At 31.5% G+C, this 22,044-nt stretch overlaps 3 protein-coding genes across 5 annotated transcripts; 2 read left to right on the plus strand and 1 right to left on the minus strand.

The window, feature by feature from the left end:
* The first annotated feature begins 12,834 nt into the window (after positions 1-12,834).
* LOC113850171 (RING-H2 finger protein ATL54-like) lies at positions 12,835-14,277 on the plus strand. The gene has a single exon (XM_027480582.1). It carries the CDS (start codon positions 12,981-12,983, stop codon positions 14,154-14,156), a length of 1,176 nt encoding a protein of 391 aa, XP_027336383.1. The 5' UTR covers positions 12,835-12,980; the 3' UTR covers positions 14,157-14,277.
* Positions 14,278-14,947: 670 nt separating this feature from the next.
* Positions 14,948-17,038, minus strand: LOC113872086 (H/ACA ribonucleoprotein complex subunit 4). 2 transcript variants are annotated; one of them, XM_027509353.1, is made up of 2 exons: positions 15,427-16,893; positions 15,080-15,381 (listed from the first exon to the last, which is right to left on the minus strand). In XM_027509353.1, exons 1-2 carry the CDS (start codon positions 16,855-16,857, stop codon positions 15,112-15,114), a joined length of 1,701 nt encoding a protein of 566 aa, XP_027365154.1. In that variant the 5' UTR covers positions 16,858-16,893; the 3' UTR covers positions 15,080-15,111. The 2 variants fall into 2 exon arrangements, with proteins under 2 accessions (XP_027365143.1, XP_027365154.1); XM_027509342.1 differs by having other exon boundaries at positions 14,948-17,038.
* Positions 16,066-20,857, plus strand: LOC113872095 (ubiquinol-cytochrome-c reductase complex assembly factor 1). 2 transcript variants are annotated; one of them, XM_027509374.1, is made up of 8 exons: positions 17,228-17,279; positions 17,387-17,572; positions 17,706-17,919; positions 18,466-18,632; positions 18,871-18,995; positions 19,150-19,210; positions 19,862-19,910; positions 20,524-20,857. In XM_027509374.1, exons 2-8 carry the CDS (start codon positions 17,432-17,434, stop codon positions 20,601-20,603), a joined length of 837 nt encoding a protein of 278 aa, XP_027365175.1. In that variant the 5' UTR covers positions 17,228-17,279; positions 17,387-17,431; the 3' UTR covers positions 20,604-20,857. The 2 variants fall into 2 exon arrangements, with proteins under 2 accessions (XP_027365166.1, XP_027365175.1); XM_027509365.1 differs by having other exon boundaries at positions 16,066-17,572.
* Positions 20,858-22,044: the final 1,187 nt, after the last annotated feature.

A 22,044-nucleotide genomic window follows, 5' to 3' on the forward strand; every position in this document is an offset into this window, starting at 1 on the left:
AAATTTCTAACTCAATACAAAAAATATAATTAGTCACGTTTAGTCAAACATAAATTTAGAAATAAAACTAATTATATATTATACAATTGCTAACATTAGTATGAATAATATAATTATGAATTTCAATTCACATTTATATTTTCAAACTTGAATTTAAGAGCTAAATGTCTATCCAAATATGCACTTAGTTCCTGTTTGTAGAGAATAAAATTGGAATTTCTCTCTTTTAAAAAACACTTGCTTAATAATTTTTCTACTTGGTTTATAAAGATAGGGCTAGGCTTGTATCAGTAAATAAGTCAAGAACTTGAAGAGCCTTTCAGGCCCAATAAATTATCCTATTTAAATAATAATAATAATAATAATAATAATAATAATTATTATTATTATTATTATTATTATTATTACTTTTTTTTATTATTATTATTATTATTAATGTAATATACTAATATTTTGATATTATATATTTATTTTATTTAAATAATTTAGTTTGCTAATGTATATATAAATTTAGACCCATTAACTTATTTTTATATAATTTTTAACTTATTTAAAGTCGGCCAAAAAATTATTTAAAAAATCGGAAGCTACTTTTTACACTTTTTTTCACATCTCATAAAAAATTATAATTTTCTTAAAATATCATTCGCAGTGATAAAACAAGTTTTTTGATTAATAATAATAATAATAATAATAATAATAATAATTTTAGAGTAGAAATTTATTTATGAAAATAGTTAATAATTCAGGAAATTAATTTTTGAAAGTAGGAAAAACTAATTTTAGAAAATAATTTTTGAAAGTATAAAATATTAATTTTGAAAACTTATTTCCAAAATACTTAATAATCTTGGAAATTAATTTTTGGAAATGAAAATTTCTAGAAGCATAAAATCTTGATTTTAGAAACTTATTTCAAAAAATAGTTAGTAATTCTAAAAATTAATTTTTGAAAGTGTGAAAACATAAATTTAGAAATTAGTTTAATTTTAAAAATTTATTTTCAGAAATGCAGTATTGTATTTTCAGAAACTTATTTTTTAAAAAAATTAAAAATATTTTCTGAAAGTATGAATGCCTAATTTTAAAAATAATTTCAAGAGTGTAGAATTATAATTCAAAAACTTATTTTCAAAAAAGTATTGGGGATCGACAATTCAATAAAAGCCAATGAAGACGTCATTTTTAACCGTATTAAGTTTTCTATAATAAATTCAATAAAATTTATATAACTAAAAAGTAACTATGCTTGGAATACAATTGAAGAAGAGAAAAATAATGAAACTTAGAACAATAAAAAGAAAAAAACGCAACCTAGTAAAAATGACAAGTGAAAATAAAATAAAAAATTATTTCATAATTTACAAAAAAATAGAAAAATGCATAATTTGTTTTATTTTAACAAAATATTTGATATTTTTTAAAAATTATAACAAAATTATGGTAATGTAAAAATGGGCAAAAAGGTAAAAAAGTAACCTAATTAATTTTATTTTAAAGTAAACTTTTCATCATTTTGAAATAGTAAAGTTAAGTCTTAAATTATCTATATAAAAAAAATAAGTCAAAGCTCAAATTCATGAGTTAAGTCATACTTAAGGTTTACAAAATTTACTTAAGCTAATTTTCATTCATACTCACAAGTTACAGTCCTTTTCTAGTTCACCAAATTATGATTTTAAATGTTTAAAAGAAAATTGAAACTCAACATATATTTTTTTTGTCATCGCTCCAAAATTGGTTAAATTGATTATCAGCAAAAATTTTAGATTTCTCTAATGTATTATTAAACATTTTAAGCTATGGCAATTTCATTACACATAAAGCCTACAATTTAAGTCATTTCAAAGCAATAACTCATTTATTCAACTAAGGTAGGTCTAAATTCAAAAGTTGATAATAGTAAACACATGGGCCAACATTCTTAGGACTTACACGTACACAACATTCCTACTCCAAATGAGATATCTATTACTTTAATGCTTCTTTCAGCCCATAAATCAAAAATTATATATCTTTATTTTTTATTTTAGAAAAATTGCCTCTTATGGACAAAAAAAAAATTATCCTCTTTAGATATTATTTTGGATAGTATGCCCAATTCTCACGTAAAAATGAAATGGAGAGTAATCTAACCCAATATCCAAGTCAACTTAAGAAAAGACAAGTATGCATGGATTCACGAGCTTGAAAAAAGCAAGCCTTTGTAAACAATGCCAATACTAAGATGCTATAGAAAAAAGTGTCAGTTATCTCAAAGTAAAACGTTAAATATGTCTCAAACGCTCATGTTGAAAGGCTACTTGGAAGCATCAACTTGATGTAAGCGACCAATTTTTAAGCATTCAACTTATTTATCCTCATTAAAGAACCATGAGAGCAAGTAGTTTATTAAAAACAAAAAGAATGTTCGTGACTTTTCAGAATAACACATTTTGGTTAAAGAATTAGAAATTCTCACCCTGGTCTGCATAAAAGGACCTTATATTGAAGCCATGCAATTAAAATGTGTTTTGTCCATATTCACACAAACATCTATAAATCTGTTCATAATATATCAAAACCATCAAAATTACAAGAGTTTTCTTTAAATAATATTATTTTTCCTTTTCTACATCTAATAAGTCTGTATTTTGGCATACTTTTATAACCTATATATTTCTGTGTAACTATTATTTTACTTAAGTTTTATACTAATTTATATATTAATTATGTAGATTAATATGAGAAAGCCACAATTAAATTTTTAGTGCATTTTAGGTACAAATTAGATGAAAAATAGGGCTTCATTACAGTTAGCACGCCTAGGCTACAATAGTTAGCACAGGAGTACTTAAACTACACAACGACCATGCTTATGGTCTTGCACGACCGTACTCACCTGCAGAAAGCCCAAATCTTAAGCAATTTTAGGGTTTTTAAATCCTATAAAAGTGACCTTAAGGGGCAGCAACCTAGACATCCTGTTTTTATCTCATCCTTGACACAACTTTTACACATCACTTTCACATCATCAATCTTGGTATTAGTAAGTTGATGACGACTTGGGAGCTTTGGAAGCACATTGAATCAAAAGCTCTCCTCATCTCTTCTCCATTGGATTTGTTCAGTGTTGTTTTGATTTCCTTTTATATGATGTCTAATTAAATCATTGCTAGGGCTATAATGGATTCTTTGCATGGCGCTATGAAATTTTTATGATTTATGATAATTTCGTGTTTCTATTCTTGATTGGTGTTACTCTATTGTGCTATATTTATATGTTAGAATTGACAACTCTTGAATATACCATAGAAAAATTATATTTTAGACGATAATACCACATATAGTTAATGAATCTATAAGGTAAAACAAGATAAAGGATTAGGTAGACCAAACTTAATTCTTCTCTTTCAATCATTATTAAATTAACAACTCAGACATTTTATGCTTTCTCTTCCTTTTATCTTGCATGATCATTAGAAGTGATAATTTAGAGAAAAGATTGTTAACATTATATGACCATTGGGTATTAATAGATTTATTATGAGTAATTGATAATCATAAGAAAATTGAAATTAGAATTAATCTAAAAGAGAACATAGAGAAGTGTAAAGATGAAATCATGCACCCTAAGTTCTTTTCTATTAGTTTATTGTTAGAGGCTAGGTTATTTAAATTTCTTGTTAATTAATTTTATATTCATATCCTTTAAGTTTGAACAATTGAATTAAGAAATTCTTAATAATTAGAAGCAATCTTTGTGTGATGATATTTCATGAACAAGTTTTTAAGTTCTCAATAATATAATTATTGTTGCATGTTCTTAAGTAAATGTCTGTGCCCTTTTTTATGATAATTTGAAACTTTTTTCTTCAAGGAACCCATTTTTTCTAAATAAAAGAGCATGTTAAGTGATTATTCTTGGAATAAGATTTTCATTTAACAACTAACAATTAGTAAAGTTCTTTACTTTTCTGCTCTACATTAAACTTTAATCCATATATATGAGTTTTGAGTCTTAGAGAAAATTTTTATTCTAATTTAATTAATTATACCTCTTTCTTTTTTATTTTGTGTGATTATCTCTTTAAGAATTGTGTTTTAGAAATTGACTTGTAATCAGCTTGAGACTACTCTTTTTGATATGATTGAGGCATATAGAATTTTTATTCTTGGCCTTCAACATGTTTGAGATACGACTAGTTGCCCACTTTGAGTTTTATTGATTTTTCTTGGTCCCTTGCATTGAAATTATAAAATATTTTGTTGACCTTGAGTTTATAAATGAAGTAATTGAGTTGTTGAATTGTTTGATAAATTTTCCTCTACATCTCTTATGTGTAAAGAAAAAAAAAAAGAAAATATGTGCAAATATAAAAGGAAAAAAAAAGGGTTAGAAGGGAATGAAAGGAAGGAGGAGTAAAGATATTGATTGAATGCAAAATATAAAAATTACTTCAAGAGCTTCAATTGTAAACTTAGAGAATATTTGTAATTTCTATGATTTATTACCCCTTTGTATTTCTTTTCCCTTCATTTATCTCACATCAATTATTATAACTATTTGGTCACATTACAACATAAAAAAACCTCATAATTAGTTACATTCAATTTATTTAGTAGAGAGTCAGTTTATGGTCAAGCCTTTGAAAGTACATTTTTCTTTGGAAAAACTGAGTGATATCTCCTTTTGTCCTACACACTTAGAAAGAGAGGAAAGTAAAATATCCTAGTTTGGTGTTTGAGTGAAAAGTTAGTAAATATAAGATTCTAATTGAGAAACCTTTTTATTACTTATACTCAATAATATTGCTCTTCTTATTCATTTTATCTCATTTGTCTCATTATTGTGCTCACTTGCAGGAAGCCTAAACCTTAAGCAATTTTAGGGTTTTTTATACCCTATAAAAGAGACCTTAGGGAGAGCGACTTAGGCATCTTATTTTTATCTCATTCTTTCTACGCCTTTTATACATCTCTTTTATATCTTCAATCCTGGTGTTAGCAAGTCGTTGACAACTATTGGAGCTTCGAGAGCACATCTTGAGATTAAGAGCTTTTCTCGTCACTTCTCCATTAGAGACTTTTCTAATTTACATTTACTTTTTGACTTTTACGGATTTGTCTAGTACTATTTTGACTTTCTTTTTATATGATGTCTAGCTAAATCCATAGTTAGGGCTATAGTAGATTCTTTGTATGACTTTATGGGATCTTTATGATTAATAATAATATCATATTTCCTTTCTTGATTGGTGTTTACCTTAATTATATCATAGGCGATCGTACCATATATAATTAATAGATCTATAGGGTAAAATAAGACAAAGAATTAAGTGGATCAAGCTTAGTTCTTTCCTTTCAATCATTATTAAATTAACAACTCATAAGCTCTTTATGCTTTCTCTCTCTTTTACCTTGCATGATCATTGGGAGTAATAGCTTAGTACAAAGACTGTTAATATTATATAATCATTAGGTGTTAATAAATTTAGTATGAGTGATTGGTAGAAAAATGAAATTAAAATTATTTTAAAAGATAACATAAAGAATTGTAAAGATGAAACCATACGCCCTAGGTTCTTCTCGATTTGTTTATTGTCAGAGGTTGCGCTATTTAATTTCTTTTTACTTAATTTTATATTTAAATCCTTGTTTTATTTTATTTTTTATCCTTCAAGTTCTAACAATTGAATTAAGAATTTCTTAGTACTTGAAACAATTTTTGTGGGATGATAATTCAAAACTTTATTTTAAAACCTTTTATTACTTTTCGACAGGTACACTTACCCACGAACAACATTTCTTAAGTCTACAAACTTCAGTCATTTGACTTTTATTCCAAAATAATTGGTGATTCCATTGAGAAAGTATAGGGTTTACAAAGAAATAACAGGAGAATAGAATATCACACAGATGACTGTCTTTCAATCTTGAAGATTTTCTTGATGACCAAACTATCTATACGTAATCTAGACAAAACACCTTACCAATGAGCCTTGACGGTGGCAGAAGTGAGGTTGACCTTTTAGGTTAGCTTAAGACACCTTTGCCAACCCCCCCAATATTGGTCCCAACAATTGTCCTTGACTAAATATTAGTCAATCAACAAAGTCTAACACAATTAGTGACACATATGAGGGCAAACCTTGACTCTCACTATCAAGCCCTCCAATAAATCCCACGTAGCACCTTGGGTAGAGAATGCCCAATTGCAAATGATGTGATAGTAAAGCAAGGAGAATTATGACAGCTCCTACAAGGATATAAAGATAAATACAATGCCCTCAAAGACATGGAAGCACCATTAGTTTTAGAAGTAGCTCTTATATCTTAACCAACTTCCAGCGACCCATATTCTAAAAGTTTGATAGATTAAGAAATCACGTGAACATGTGATGACTTTCTTAGATGACTTAGGAATATATAAAAGTAATAAAGTGTTGTAACTAAAAGAGTTCTCAAAATTGCTCACAAGGTGAGCATTCACGTGGTACACCAAATTACATCCCTATTCTATTAAGAGTGTGGAGGAGATTATGGTTGAGTTCTGCAACAAATTTCAAGAAGAAGAAGGCCCCTTCACATCATGTTCACATCATGAACTTAGGGCAAGTAAAGTAGAAGAGCAAAGAAAGGTTAGATGCCTTCATCAAGAGGTAGTGGAATTGTACTTTACAGTGTAAGGAAATGCTCCTCGATGAGAATTTGGTATATGTTTACACAAAAAAACATGGAGGATGGATCATAGATCTTTTTATCTATGGGAGGAATAACAACCTTTACAGAACTATTAAAGAAAATAGTAGAGTGTCGAAAATAATAAAGTGACATAAGAAGAGAACAAAAGAGGTGGATCTTATAGAATACATGTATATGTTGGAAGGAAGAACAAAAAGAGGAGTTAGGAAAGCGATATTGAAAATATCATAAGTGGAAAAAAGAAAGAGTTGTTAACAATACCCATAACCAGACAACAAACACGTCATCTCAATGAAGGATGGTTAAAAGATGGCATACTCAACCAATGATATGAGCACCCTCCATTATCAAAAGAAAATTATGATAACACAACATTTTATGTCTTCTAAGAGCAACTAAAAGAGAGAAAGATACTCTTGTCAGAGAGAAATGAAGAGGGAAGCCTCAGTAAAGGCTCTCTTTTCAATCATGGGAAAACATAAGTATTATCGGAGGTCAAGAACACAAGGCAAAACTTGATGATCAAGTTGATGATTTAGCAAGAGTACTAGCAAAAATAATGACCTTTCAAATACTTTTCGGGCAAATGGAACTGGATGTTAGGGCCAGAGAGGAACCACCAAGATGTTTGCAATAATAATAATAATAATAATAATAATAATAATATGGGAGATGATTAATCTGTTGCAAATATGCCTTTGAATAGAATCGCAAGATATCATGCAACTGCACTAGTTTTTAGGGAAGCCATACAAGAAAAACATTTGATAGGCATAATCGCAAAATATTATTGGAAGGTTGCTTTTAGAAAGAAGGAACCCTTGATGAGTAGCGGAAAAAAAAACCAAACAAACAAAAGCAACCAAAGGCAATCTAAGAGCCAAACTTTAGAAGGAATAATTGCAAGAGCAACACCTTCTTTTGCATCTTCAATAACAATGGATGAGGAATGAGCGATAATGGGAGGTGGACAAACCTTGAGGCAATTTGAGGACTAATAAGGCAAAGTAACCAAAGGCATTCTTGAATGAGATGAAGAGTCACTAGCTCAGGCTTTAAGATAATTATAAGATGATGAAATAGCTTCTTCTAGATGTAGTGATAAACTAATAAAATGCCTTTTGCATTTTTTGGAAGGAGATGAAATGGTTGAAATATATGCAAAAGACCCATGATAAGGGTACATAAAAATAATAATAATAATAAGTAAATTAAAAGAAAAAGATAAAATTTAAATATACCTTGTTTCAAACATGCTTTGAAGGGATATGTCACAAAGTAAGGATCTATATAAACAATATAAGGAGCAAAAGGGGTGGTGAAGTTAGGGGAAAGACTCAAAATTGTTGATAGATTGTTTCATAGCAGCAATCACTAGTAACCTCACCTATACACAAATAAGATACGTATAGAAGGGTCAAGGAAAGAAAACAACACAACTCACATGGCACCATTAATAGCAGTTAAGGGAAAGTCGACTGATATAACAGGCTAGTCCCAACCAAACTATCAATAAAATCTATCAGAGCGATATACCTAGGGCCAAAAGGCACCCCTTAAACAACTCAAAATGCCAAATAACACAAATCCTAGGAGAATGTGTAGAAATTACATAAGCTTCAAAAGTCATAAACACCCTCCAAAGTACCAAATAAACTATTGTGAGTAGGAAATTCTTAATGAAAGTAAATGTGATTTAAATGCTCAACCTTTCATAAGAACAAGTATAAGGATGAAAAATAAGATTCATCATAAAAAATGGATAACAAATACTGATAAGGGCAATTGCTCGAGAATAAGGATGATATGGCATTTGATTGTTATCCACCACAGAAATATTACAGATTAAGGCATACAGGGGAAACTGTTAAAAAAGGAACATCTAAATTAAAAAAAAAAAAAAGCCAACAAATTTAATAAGGAATCGCCCATATGATAGAAACATCTACTCTTGAAACTTGATCGACACGAGCATTAAAGCTACCCAAATAAAAGGGAGTCAAAGGTAACCTCACACCTTTTGATAAGAGGTATGTAAAGATAAAGATTAAAGGGTTAACTAACTCCTAAGTTGCACATTTAAGGGTATGTTTGGAAGGATATTTTTGGAGAGGAAGGGAGGGGGACGTATTTTTTAATTTTAAATTAAAAATTATTTAATATTTGTTATCACAAATATATTATTAATATATTAAGTTTTTGTTAATATATTAATTTATATTTTTTATTTTTTTAAATTAATTTTAAATATATTTATTTAAAATATAAATTTTACCTTTCCTTTCTCTCCCCTCCAAAACCCTTTTTCCCAAACAATTCTTACAAGAAATAGGAACAAAAAGACCAAACTTAAACTCATTAGCAAAAATATAATAGTCAGAAATATAATAGTTGCTTCTGAATGGGGGAATGCAAAAGTCATTTAATGAGGTTGGATGAAAATAAAAATCAATCAAGTCAGCCACAAAAAACAAAATAGAAAGAGTAGAGTTCAAGAAAAGCAATTTTGTTTTCAAAGGCAATAAAGGAAAAACAAGATTAAATTTTGAGAAAGGATGATTGTTTAAATGGAAGACATAGAGCCAAGCGTCCAACCAATAAGTGTTTGTGCCCAAGAAAATCAGGAAATGTACCTAAATTGTTAAGAAAAGACAGATATGCATGAATTCATGAGTTTGAGAAAAATAAGTCTGAGCAAATGACGCTATTATTGAGAACTATAGGAAAAAAAAGTGTCAGTTATCACAAGGTAAAATAATAAATATATCTTAGACGTTTATTCTGTAAAGTTACTTTGAAACATTAACATGACATAAATGACCAGTTTTTAATCATTCAACATATTTATCCTTAATAAAGAACTACTAAAATATGTAGTTTATCAAAACAAAAGGAATGTCTGCTGCTTTTCATAATAACACATTTTGATTCAAGAATTGAAACAGGTAATCTTTATTTGCATAAAAAAAATATATTTTAAAGTTATGCAATTAAATTGTAGTTTATTCATATTCACATAAACAACTATAAATGTGTTCATAATATATTAAAACCATTAAGATTACAAAAGTTCTCTCTTAATAATATTCTTTCTTTGTCTCTTTAGCATTCCTTTGCCTTCTCTATACCTGATAAGTCTATAAATCTCAATTTATTTAATTTTTATTTTAAAGCTCATATTTTAGTTGCTCAACAATCTCCCATAGAGATTAGGAAGTAAAGGTATAGCTGCCCAAAAACATGAACAAGTAAATATAATGAAATTTTTTTAAACCTAATAAAAAAAACACTTAATATAATACAAGCACTTTCACTGATTGACAATAAATAATTTTTTTTGAATTTAAACCCGCAAGTTAAATGACAACACTTTCCTTCAACTCACGCACATGAAAAAAAAAGTTGGCTTTTACATCCAACTATAGGTCATCCATAATAAATTTAGAATTTTGTCAGCTGTAAATTGCAATGCAAAGGACATTTTAGTTAAGAACTCAATAAAATTATTTACATACTCTTTTATCCTATAAAAACTAAACTAAATTTTTTATAACTAAATTAGTATTTTTATCTTTTCATTTTAAGGAAAATTTTAATTTTATCTTCCAACGTTTTTTAGATTTATTTTAATCTTTTAATTTATAAAAATATTTATATGAATTATTTTCAGTTAAAAATATTAATTCTTTTAACTTTTAATAGAGTTAGATTTTTAATAAAAATATAACTTATTTAAAATACTTTTATAAATTAAAGAATTAAAATAGACCAAAAAAAAAGAGAGAGTAAAAGAATGAAATCAAACTTATTTTAGAATTAGAAGATAAAAAATATTAATTTTTAAACATATAATATATCTCTACCGTATTCGTTAACAAATTAGCAAACTTGTTATGCTGGCCCACGTAGGTCCTATGCCACTAGATTAGGGTGAATTGATGAAGATTCATCGTTGTATTCTCTAATTTGACAAAAAAAAAAAAGGAACAAAAATGTTGATTAAAGTCTTTTCGCTGCAATTATCATGTAATGTTTTTAATTTTTAAAGTCTGCAATTATTTTTCATTAATATTCTATTGACTTTATAATTATATTTTTTGTTTTGCAACTTTTTGATCTTTGAATTTTTTTAAAAATAAATAAATAGCAATACAGATTTATTTTCTACACCTGTAAATAATCAAATATATTTTCCTGCATATGTTCATAAATAATACACACACATAATCGTATAATATGAGTAATAATGACTTTAAATTTTTTATAACTTTTATTATCTTTTAATAATTTTCATAAAATTTTTAATGAAAAATCTTTCAATAAAATTTGTTTAATTTAATTCTCACATGCTCATTTAATTATATATTTTAATTTTATTTATAAATATAAAATTTAAGGCGTTAAATAAAAAGCTTACATTAGACATGATAAGTAATATTTTATTTAAATTTTAATTGTCAAAATTAATTGAATTATTTTATTTATGAAATAGAATTTTTTTCTTAAAGAAAACAAAAATTAGTTGAATATGATTCACCAAAAAAATATTTAACTCACCACAAAATTAATTAAATTTGAGCATTAAAATATAATTAAATTAATATTTAAAAATATTTAATTTAAATTAATTACTAACATTTAAAAGAAACCATTCATAAGATTTTATTTAATAAAGTAAAAAGTCAAAAAAGTTTGTGAATTCGTGTTATTTCGACTTTATTCAAATGAAAAACCATGGGTGTGTGCATGTATAGAAATGTATCATGTAAAAATATAAGAAAAAATAATTTTGACCATCTCAAATTATATTAATGATGGAAATTAAGTATTCAAAACAACTTGTATGTATATAAAGTCAAAAGGTGCATTTAAAAATCATTATAAATAAATTATTGTAACATTTTTATTTACTGAAATTTGTCTAATCAAATATTCTATTTAAAAATATTTTGATTATAGGTTTTAAGTTATTACTTGAGTATGCAAAAATATATAATTGTTATATAAAATTGCTATAATAAATATTGAATTAGAAAAATCGTACAATCAAACGACGTAACGTAAATTTTACTGAGATTTTATTTTAGAATAAATATTTTTGTATTTATGTATTGATATATGAACAAAATAATAAAGTTCTTCTTTTACTAAATTTTTCTTTTTAAAAAAAAATCATTTCACTTGTTTTACTTTTATAAGCTACATTAATATCTCCCTTGACTTTTCATTTTCCTGACCTTTCAAATCTGTATAATTATTTTAAAAAAGAATAAAATAATTTTTTTCTCTATTTAATGCAATGTAATATAAATATATCTTTTCTATTATTTAATAGTTAAGTTTAGACATAAAAAGTGTTAAGAATCATTTAGATAATTAAGATTAAATACAATTGTGAATATGAAAGTAAAGATTATAATTGTACATCTCACAAGTAAAGATGCTAATGTATATAATAGGTGGGGTTGTTTTCAAGTAGTAAGCATGCAACTAATTTGGTGGTTCTAATAAATTGGGTTGGATTGGAATAAAGTTAGCCACGACAACCGACACCAGTCGGCACCAAAATTAAATCCAACTGTCCATGGAAAACCAAACAATAACAAGCAATTTACGGAGAGACATCATATGAAAAAGCCATTGTCTTTGTTTTCGTGTTTTAAATTTATAGGTCTGCATTCAACTCATGCGATTTGAAATTTATTTTTTATGTATGCTTTAGTTGCTGAATGCAATAACATTTCTATTATCTTAATAATATATTAATACATCATTTAATAAATTTTGTTTTAACATTTATAATTCAACCTACACTTCGAAAGGTAAATTTTGACGTGACTCTAATGTTTAATCTAATCAAATTTATTAAATGAAGTATTGTTATAAAATCTAGCTCTAAGATTTAATATGAGAATTTAATTCAAATGTAATTTTTATAGCTTCATTCAATCATAGATTTTTATATAAAGAAGAATCATTGATTGTGGTGATAATTAATATAAAATTCGTACTTATTATATGTTTTAATTGATTGTTTGTGTAAAATTAAGTTCAATAATGTAATTTTCCTATGGTGATTGGTTCCCATGACAAGAAATTTAATATTTCTTAAATAACTTCAACTAGGTAGGAAACACATGGTGGAATTCTCATCTATCGCAGAAAGTCAAAGTTTAAGACCTCAAGTCATCGTCTACCTTCTTCATCCAAGGCACTTTGAAATCCAAATTTTGATGTTGATTTGAGACTCCCTTCCATTCCATTCCATTCCCTTCACTCCCAACCCCGTCTCTGATATGGGGCTGCATCACAGAAAGTTGATACCAGATATCTGTCAGTTAATTTGTCATGTGAAGGATTCCGAGCCTTGTTCATCAGATTGCACAGTTTGCCTCAAGATCTGTTTAACCAATCCACCCCAAATTACCTATGATTCTCCTCCATCACCACCACCACAAGTTCCTCCTCTCTACTTATATGGTGATGAAGAACAAGGAAACAACCACAACATCTCCACCTATTTGATCCTCACTCTTGCTCTTCTAATTGCTGCTTTCTTTATTGTTTGTTGCCGTGCTATTTACACCAGGTTTTCCTCGAGGAGGAGGGTATCTTCAAGGCAGCAAACACAACAGAACCATGATGATTTTCTTGATGAAGAACATGGTCCTGTTGTGGACCACCCCATCTGGTATATCCGCACTCCTGGTCTCCAACAATCAATTATCAATGCTATCACGGTTTGTAAGTACAAGAGAGGAGAGGGCTTGATTGAAGGGACTGAGTGTTCTGTTTGCTTGAGTGAGTTCCAAGAGGATGAGAATCTGAGACTTTTGCCAAAATGTCATCATGCTTTTCATTTACCTTGTATTGATACCTGGCTGAGATCCCATACCAATTGCCCCATGTGCCGGGCTCCCATTGTTAGCAATCCTGTAACAGCTAGTGTGGTGTCTAATGTTGTTGGTTCAAGTTCCTTGGAAAATACCCACATGGAAGTTTTGGAAAATAGTGGTGAAACCAGTGGGGGAATGGAAAGTAGTGCTCCTGATTCTGAATTGAGGAATAGGGAAGAGGAAGAAGGCCAATTGGAAGTTGAAGAAGGAATAGGGGTGTGTGAAACTGGAAGCCCAGTTGCAGAGGTGGCATGCATTCATCCTAGAAGATCTGTTTCTCTGGATTCTTCTTATGTTGCAAATATCAATCTTGCTCTAGCAACGGTTCTATCAGTGGAACCTAATGGTAATTCAAATAGAGTGCTGGGAGGTGTTGATGACCCTGGTGGTTCAAAGGGGGTTAGTGGAAACGATTTCCCAACTACTTCTAAAGGTAGCTCTTCTTTCAGGTTAACAAGATATCTGCAGGGTGTTCCTAGTTCAATGAACAGGTCACAATCCTACAACGGGAAATACCTTCTATCCTGGTATGGCCGCAGTCAGAAGAAGCCAAATGCTCCTCTGAGAAGCTTTTAATTGTCCTACTAGCTTAGGCTAACTTGCCAACTAAAATGTATATGTTAACTCTTTACTAGGTGAGAGCTTCAAAATTTTCTTTATGCATCAAGCAAATTATGTGATGCTCAAGTGTACAATAACAATACAATAAGTTGCAAATAAAACATTGCTTAATTTTGGTCAGATACTTCCATCTACGATGTGTTCACATGAAAATAGAGTCAATAATCAATCAAACCGGTCTCGCATTACGAAAAGATGACAGCATAGATGCAAATTAAGTAATTTGAATTTCTAACTCGGGTCCTTCCAACACAGAAAATTGAGAAGATTTAGCCGACGAATTCGACAATCCAAAAACCAAAAATGAACTCACTGATTTTAAATCGCAATAGATCCAATGCTGTCTTGGCCTAAAGTTTCAGGTCCTTATCTGGGCTCTGATTTGCAGATAATTGCAAGCGACAAATTCCTAAAGGATCCTTTTTGTAACAAAAGGACAGGTTTTACCAAATAACCCAAAATGTTGAACCATCCTGTCGAATTTGACTCCTTTAAAATTAGAAATCTGTAACGTGAAAAAGTAGCGATATATCTATCATTTAGATCAATTAAAGTATCTTGTAATCTAATTTAAATCGTTGGTGAATAAATCTTTACTTTCTTACTTTACAACTTGCAGTCGAAAACAGGGCACTCATACCCATTGAGCAGGCAAATACAAAGGGCCGGAGACATGTCAATGGAGCAATTGTGAGAGATCTAAGAGAGTTCAGAGAGATTATGCATACTACTGGTTTTGAAAAGCGTAATTGACTAATTGTGGAGGGGAAAAAAAAGCATCAGAAAAACTACCAAAATGTCGAAGAACAAGCAACACATTAAACAAAGTGAAATTATGAATGATCAAGAAAGAAATAGGCATTACATAACTAGTCCACTTAATTAAACAAACACAAAAATATGCCTTCATCTATTCCTCCTCAGCATCTTTGTTTTTCTTTTTCTTATGCTTCTTCTTTTCACTCTTATCAGCATTATCGTCATCCTTCCCATTACTAATATCAGCAGCATTATCTTCAGCTTCCTTGTCCTTCTTCTTCTTCTTTTTCTTTTCAGACTTGTCTACATTGGGCGAACCATCCTCAACCTTATCCTTGTTCTTCTTTTTCTTCTCTTTTCCACTTTTCTCCTCATCTGAAGATGCCACTTCACCATTATCCTTATCCTTCTTCTTTTTCTTCTTCTCTTTCTTCTCAACTTTGATCTCCACAGCATCTTCGCCAACCTTCTTCATCTTCACCTTTTCTAGCTTTTCAACCTCTTGCACTTCATCAACCTTCACCTTCTTAGCAGGAAGTGAGGTGGGGCTATCGGTGCTATCATGCTTCTTTCTCTTACGGCCTTCCCCATCCACAGTAGCAATCTCTTTCTTGGCAGCCTCAGGTTCAGGAGCAGCAGCCATTCCCGCAATCATGCTATCCCCACCAGCAGGCAAAACCAGATTCCTAAGCCACTCTTGGGGAGTTTTCTCATTTGGCTTCCCGTGCTTATCCAACTTGCCTTCAGCAACGAGTTTCTTCTTCATGGAGGCCCTGGGACCCAAACCCCATTTCCTGGGATAAGTGTCCCGATCCATGACGACCCTCTTGATCTTGGCGACAACACCATGATCACAAGTAGCCATGACAGCAGTAGTCATCTCAGCAATCCCAAGGGCAATAGCCTCACCCTTGGTGGTCATGAGCACAACCTCCTCCCCAACATCAATGTCATTCTCAAACCTAAGCAAACCGGGGATCATCAACTTGGCACCATAACAAATGGCATTAACAGCAGAATCCTTGACAACCAACCTCTTATAACTAGTCAACAGAACCTCCAAAGGCATAACAACCCTCCTCAAATAACTCTCATCCCTATAATTATCATAAACCCACTGAGCATCCATCACATCATGCATGGAAACCATGTTATCCTTCTCACCCATGATCCCGGAACGAACCCTCCTAAGCTCCTGCATGTGTCCCCCAACACCAAGAAGCAGCCCCAAATGAACACACATGGTCCTAACATAGGTCCCAGCCTCACATGAAATCCAGAAAACAACAAGATGCCTATCAGGGTCATACTCAAGAAGCTTACTTTCGTAGATAGTCCGAATCCGAAGCTGGCGCTTGACGGCGGAGATGAGCGGCGGGCGCTGGAAAACGGCGCCGGTGAGGGTCTCAAGGGCGCGAGCGACCTTGGAAACATCGGGAACAGAGGAATGCAAGCGAGCGACGCAGACGTACTCTTTTCCGGCACCCTGTTGGGACTTGACCAAGCGCGTGGCACGGTCAATGCAGACGATGAGGTTGCCGGTGACTTTGGGGTCGAGGGTACCGCTGTGACCGGTTTTCTCGACACGAAGGAGGCGTTTGATCCAAGCGACAACCTCGTGGGAAGAGGGGTTAGCGGGTTTGTCGAGGTTGAGAACACCGTACTTGAGGTATTCGGTGAGAGGGCGTTTGAGCGGAGAGTAACCGGAGGGGATGGGGGTGTAGTGTCCGGTTCGAACGTTGAGGCGGTCGTAGTTCTTGAGAAGGATTGGCCACTGGGAAGTGTCGATTGGGGGTGTGAAGCTTTGCGGTTTGATCATCAAATCCTCCTTGTCGTTGGTTTCGTCATCTTGTTTGGTGCTGCGGTGCTTCTTCTTCTTGGTGTCGGAGGGAGACATGGTCTTATGTTGTGTGTTAGTGAGTGAGTGAGTTAGGGTTTTAGAAATGGAGGCGATGAATGAAAACAAAGGAGTAAGGGTTTTGTTTTAAATTACTAGAAAAATACTCCAATTGCTTCTACCACTCGCGCCGTTTGGATTCGATTCTCCAAATAAACCCTAGTCCAACCCTAAACCCATTCTTACCCAATAAAGGCCCAAAATTGTTTTTAAAATATTATATTTTTAAAATTAGGATTAATTTAATCATTTATTCAAAATAATATTACTTTCAGCAGGAAGAACATAAATAGTTATTTAAAAATAAAATGTAAATATTATCAGCCCAAAATAAAGTCACGGCGTGTCCGTTTTAGATGCATTCATCCGATTGGTGTGAGTTTGAGAGTGAGTGTGGTTTGAAATCGAAAGCATTTTTAATTTATAAGGGATTCTGATTCTCGTAATTCTGATTCTCGTCTCTGTCTCTTGAGCATTGAGATAGTTATTCTTCTCACCTGCGTATCGTAGCTATCTGTTCTGTGCTGTAGGTTTTGCAGAATCAATTACGCCGTGATTCTGATTCAGAATTGGAATGTTGCGAAGATGGACCAAAGTCCTTACTCCAATCTCCAGGTTTGGATCGCAGAGTCATTTCAATTTCGTGAATGGCACGCGCCAAAGCTACGCCACTGTTGCACCCTCCCCAACGGTGGAGGACAAAGCCGAATCCCTGGTATGCAAACGCCACCTAATTTCACTCCTCAACCATAACTTCAACTACGCAACGCCAAAATAGAAGAAACTACTCTTGATTTGATGCTTCTAATAGAAAATCTCTACCTTTCACCTTGCACCTTGCTCTGCAGGTTAACCTTGACAAAATGTTTTGGTCTAAGCCTTGTTCGCTGGCACTGCCCCGTGATTCACCCCTCAGAGTTGAAGAACCTGATTATCAGGGGATCAAGCGTTTTGTGCTCAAACTCATGCTGTTTTATAGTAAGCAGAGCACGTCAATTCGAGGGGCTAATGTTGTATACCGCAGAATCGTTTCACAAATTGATAAACCTCCTATTTATGAAGGTCCATTCTCCTCATACCAGTATAAACTGTGGTTGTAACTTAGACGCATTGCTCATATGATTATCCACACACAGTCTTCTAGATTGGTTTCGGGATGCATAATTTGACAATCAAATGATTTTCTTGCAATACAAAACATCAGATATGTGTGTCTTTTGCGCCTCTGTAGTTTGAGACCTGTGAGTGTGACCATTTTCTCTGATGTTTAACTTGTTTGAAATCGGTGTTCTACGTAAATTCTTCTATTTGGTAGAAAATGAAGGTAAGGTTTTCTGGGTTTTTATGTGGAGTTTTAAAGATAAATTCATCTTCCACACTGTATTGTGAGGCAGAAATGTTCACTTTTCTTTCCTCTGTTCTTTGGCTTGCGTTTTTTTTTTTTTGGTTGATAGTGTTTCTTGTTCTTTTTATTTATAATATTTTGGTGGCTTTTACGGCATATATTTTCTGATTGAAATTTTGGATTTATTTAAAGCATGTAAATTCACGCTCGTCAAACTAGTGTTCGATGCAGTAGCATTCTAAACTTCTTCCTTCTACGTGCAGTGTTTAACTTGGAGAAAACATTCAAAACAACTTTCTCTTTACTTGTACTTCATATGTGGTTGTGTTTGCGTCGCTTGAAGCAAGAGGGAAAGGAGGGTGTTGAATTTGGTCAGTACCTTTATGAGATTTACAATCATGATGTAGAGCTAAGAGTGTCCAAAGCTGGTGTAAGTTGTTATTTATGAGTAGATTTATTTTCAATAATAATATATATTTTGAAAACTTTCCCTTATAGAAACAACTAAGTTGTTAACCTCTAAAGTAATTATTTATTTGTTGACATCATTATCCATTAATAGTTCTAAACTGGAAATATTTTACCATAAACTCCTTTTGTTGCAATTTTCTCAAAATAGTTTGCGGACTGGTATTAGTGAATTATGATCATTCAATTTGAAATGGCAGGTTAACCTGCTACTGTCCAAGTGGATGAAAGAGCTTGAGAAGATTTTTTATGGGAACATCGTTGCTTATGATACTGCCTTGCTTCCAGAAGCAAAACCGGGTGATTTCCCTAATGTTATTTGGAGGTAGGTTCTGATCTGAACTCTCTCTGCACATGTTGAAAGTAGGAAACTTTCAAATTTCAATCAATTCTTTCTCTGCTCTCTGTTTTGGATATTGAATTACACGTAATTCATTTATATCCGTAGATATCAATATCTGTTTTTATTTTTGTTTCAGGAATATATTCTCTGAAGATGGTTCTTCAACACCAGACAATGCTGCATTTCAATCAGTGCAGGTATGTCTTCCATGTGATGAAACATTTTTCATTGTATCGATAAAAAAGATATAGTGTGTGACTTTCCTATTGTAGGCTTTTGGGAATTGGACCATTCCCTCATAATTCAAGCTAAGCCAAGATGTTGGACCTGCCCAGAGGTAGTGGGTGAATCAAGTCGTACAATTTTATTAATATTAACCATTAACCAGTAAAGTTACTTCTTAACCTGTTATAAACCAGTTGCCTCCACCCTGGTTGACATTTTGGCTTGGCTTGACTTTTCAAGAATGAATTCTTTTATATCATTTTACCCACATATTACCGTTATATTGAAGTCTCTTTGCCAAACTCAGGAAGCATAATGATCACTTTTCATAAAGTGGATACAACTGAATGAGGGGCTTTTTCTGAGCTTCCTATTTTTGTGTTGATTGCCAATTTACCACTTTGTTTAGAATTGGTTCCAAAATAACTTTTTTCAGCTTGTTGAACTACTAGTCATCACCATCTGTTGTTTAGCTTGTTTTTCTTTAATTCTTCTTGTCTCCTTTACCTTTAATATTTTAATTAAATGCATGATGCTTTCAATTGTTTCCACAATTTTTCCTTATTTTCCTCATTTATCTTAAGTACACAGACATTCATACTGAATTTCAAGTTTTTATACAGGCAATGGCCAGGTATGCTCGCAGGGAAGTAAGTTGCATGACCTTAACAGGTAAATACTGTCTGTTTCATCCCTTGTCTATAAGAACTGTTTCTATTTGTACTATATAATCGATCATGAAGTAGCTGAAAAATAATGGGCTAATGCCTGCTGCTTTATACTTGGTTGGTGGTAAAGTGAGCTAAAGAATTGCCTGTCACAGCACAAGGGTCTCATTTGAAAACTTGCCCTGAAAAAGGGTTTCGAGACCATAGATAGTAAGGAAGTTTTTCAGCAAGGAACTCAGCATATACTACCTATCTCTTTGATTCTGAACTTTCTACCTATACTATCTCATGGACTACAATCCCTCTCCTAAGTCTTAACTAGACCATTTTCAACATGCACTGTTCTTTTCATGGTGACTGTAATTGTCTTGTTTGAAAACATAGAATTTTCACCGAGTAATTAAATATTTACATAGTGCTCTTTGCATTTTACTTTGGACTTCCCAAAGAAACATGAAGAATTATTTTGAACTTCAATATCCCCTGCATGTTAGTTGTTTTACTCGTAGAATACATGAAGCTTTGAAAGATATGTTGATGAAAGAATTCTATTATTTTCATTTTTCTTTCCTTCTCTTAATTTTGAGTTTTCTTAGTCGTGGAATCTGTATTGGCAGATAAAGAAGCACTATTTTCAGGGAATTTCATGTTTACTTCTGTGAAGCGTGAGAGCAGAAGCGAAAAGGGAAGTCAATGATGAAGCGATGGCATTGAAATTTGTGATTTGAGTAAATTAAAAACACGCGGTTCTTATTTTATTTATTTATTTGTTTTTACAAAAGAAATTGTGGAATAATTATGAAAGCCCGTGTCGCTTCCCTTCTCCGTTCAGGCTTTTGTACTAGATTAGCTTCGTGTCTAGAAACTAGAATTTGCATATTTTTGCCCTGTAAAACGAGAAAAAAAAAAAAAAAAAAGCGGGGGCAGAAATGATTGAAAAGCGTTGCTCTTTCTTTTGTGGTCTTCTCTTTTTCCTTCCAGGCCTTTGACTGTTCAACTGTCTGGCTCATTGACGTGAAACATTACAATACGATGCAATTTCATACTACTATTAGCAATTGCTTCTTCATGCTTGCCTTCAAAACACAGAATTTTAACGTCAATAAATTAATGACTTCTGCATCATTTGTTTCTGATAAGCCCAAATAATAATCGAAATCTTGGATACGACTGTTGTTGAGATTATCCATTACAAAAAGTCTCTTTTCGTTCAACAAAACAATTATGTTTATGTTTTGGTCATTAGGGGAAGGGGATTGGGGACAGAGAGGGTGAAATGTGAGAATTTTTCTAAACCCAAGATTTGAATTCTGGTCTTTTTAAATTGGTCATGAGGAGAGGGGAATGTGGAAATTTACTAATGACCTGGTCTTTTTTGGCATGGTGCTCTGTAACTTTCATCACTGAGTAGTTTAAGCAATCACTGCATGGGCAATAATGGCCTTTTTTTGGTTGTGCATATCGGTCCTTACAATGTGACATAAAAGCCCAAGTCATACTGGACTGGACTTGTCGAAGCACTAAGATGTGCTGGACTAGTAAAAATAGACACTTGCTTTTTGTTCCACTTTTTTTTTTTTTTTTTTTACTTACTGTAATTTAAATTTTACAAGTGATTAATGTTTTTTAAAATTTTATTTATGAAATATACAAAAAAGGGGTGTTGTGATTAGAAAAAATCACGGTTTAAAAAGTTAAAACCCTAAAACGAGTAGTATAATCATTCCAGGGAAAATAAATTTAGTTATGTGAGCATGTTTATTACACTTCGAAAACTTATTCTAGGTTGATTCTCATTTGTCGGAAAAGTTGGATTAACATACTTTGCTTAATTCTTATTCTCATAATGAAAGATGGGTATATTATATCATCATGAAAATGTAAAAAGTTTTTTTTCTAGCCAAACAATAATTTAGAAAAGGCAAAGGAATTTGTATCAACCAAATAATTTTATCGCAAAACATTCCTTTTTCTCACAATTAAATACAAATATACAATCTACAAAACCATGCTTACTAAATGATTAAATTAATAGGCAATAAATTTTTATTAAAAATTAAAATTTAATGTTGTCAATTTATAAAATTTAATAATAAAGTTATTATTTATAAATTTTTCATCATGTGCCTTTAAATACA

The sequence above is a fragment of the Abrus precatorius genome, unplaced genomic scaffold (genome assembly GCF_003935025.1).
Source record: "Abrus precatorius isolate BTA unplaced genomic scaffold, Abrus_2018 Scaffold10, whole genome shotgun sequence".
Taxonomy (NCBI): domain Eukaryota; kingdom Viridiplantae; phylum Streptophyta; class Magnoliopsida; order Fabales; family Fabaceae; genus Abrus; species Abrus precatorius.

Bases quoted from the DNA above. Each gene is read 5' to 3' on its own strand.
- LOC113850171 (XM_027480582.1), top strand. From the start codon at position 12,981: ATGGGGCTGCATCACAGAAAGTTGATACCAGATATCTGTCAGTTAATT.
- LOC113872086 (XM_027509342.1), bottom strand. From the start codon at position 16,857: ATGTCTCCCTCCGACACCAAGAAGAAGAAGCACCGCAGCACCAAACAA.
- LOC113872095 (XM_027509365.1), top strand. From the start codon at position 17,432: ATGTTGCGAAGATGGACCAAAGTCCTTACTCCAATCTCCAGGTTTGGA. The intron at 18,633-18,870 runs GTAAGTTGTTAT...TTGAAATGGCAG, and splicing joins TAAGAGTGTCCAAAGCTGGT to GTTAACCTGCTACTGTCCAA. The intron at 18,996-19,149 runs GTAGGTTCTGAT...TTTTTGTTTCAG, and splicing joins TTCCCTAATGTTATTTGGAG to GAATATATTCTCTGAAGATG.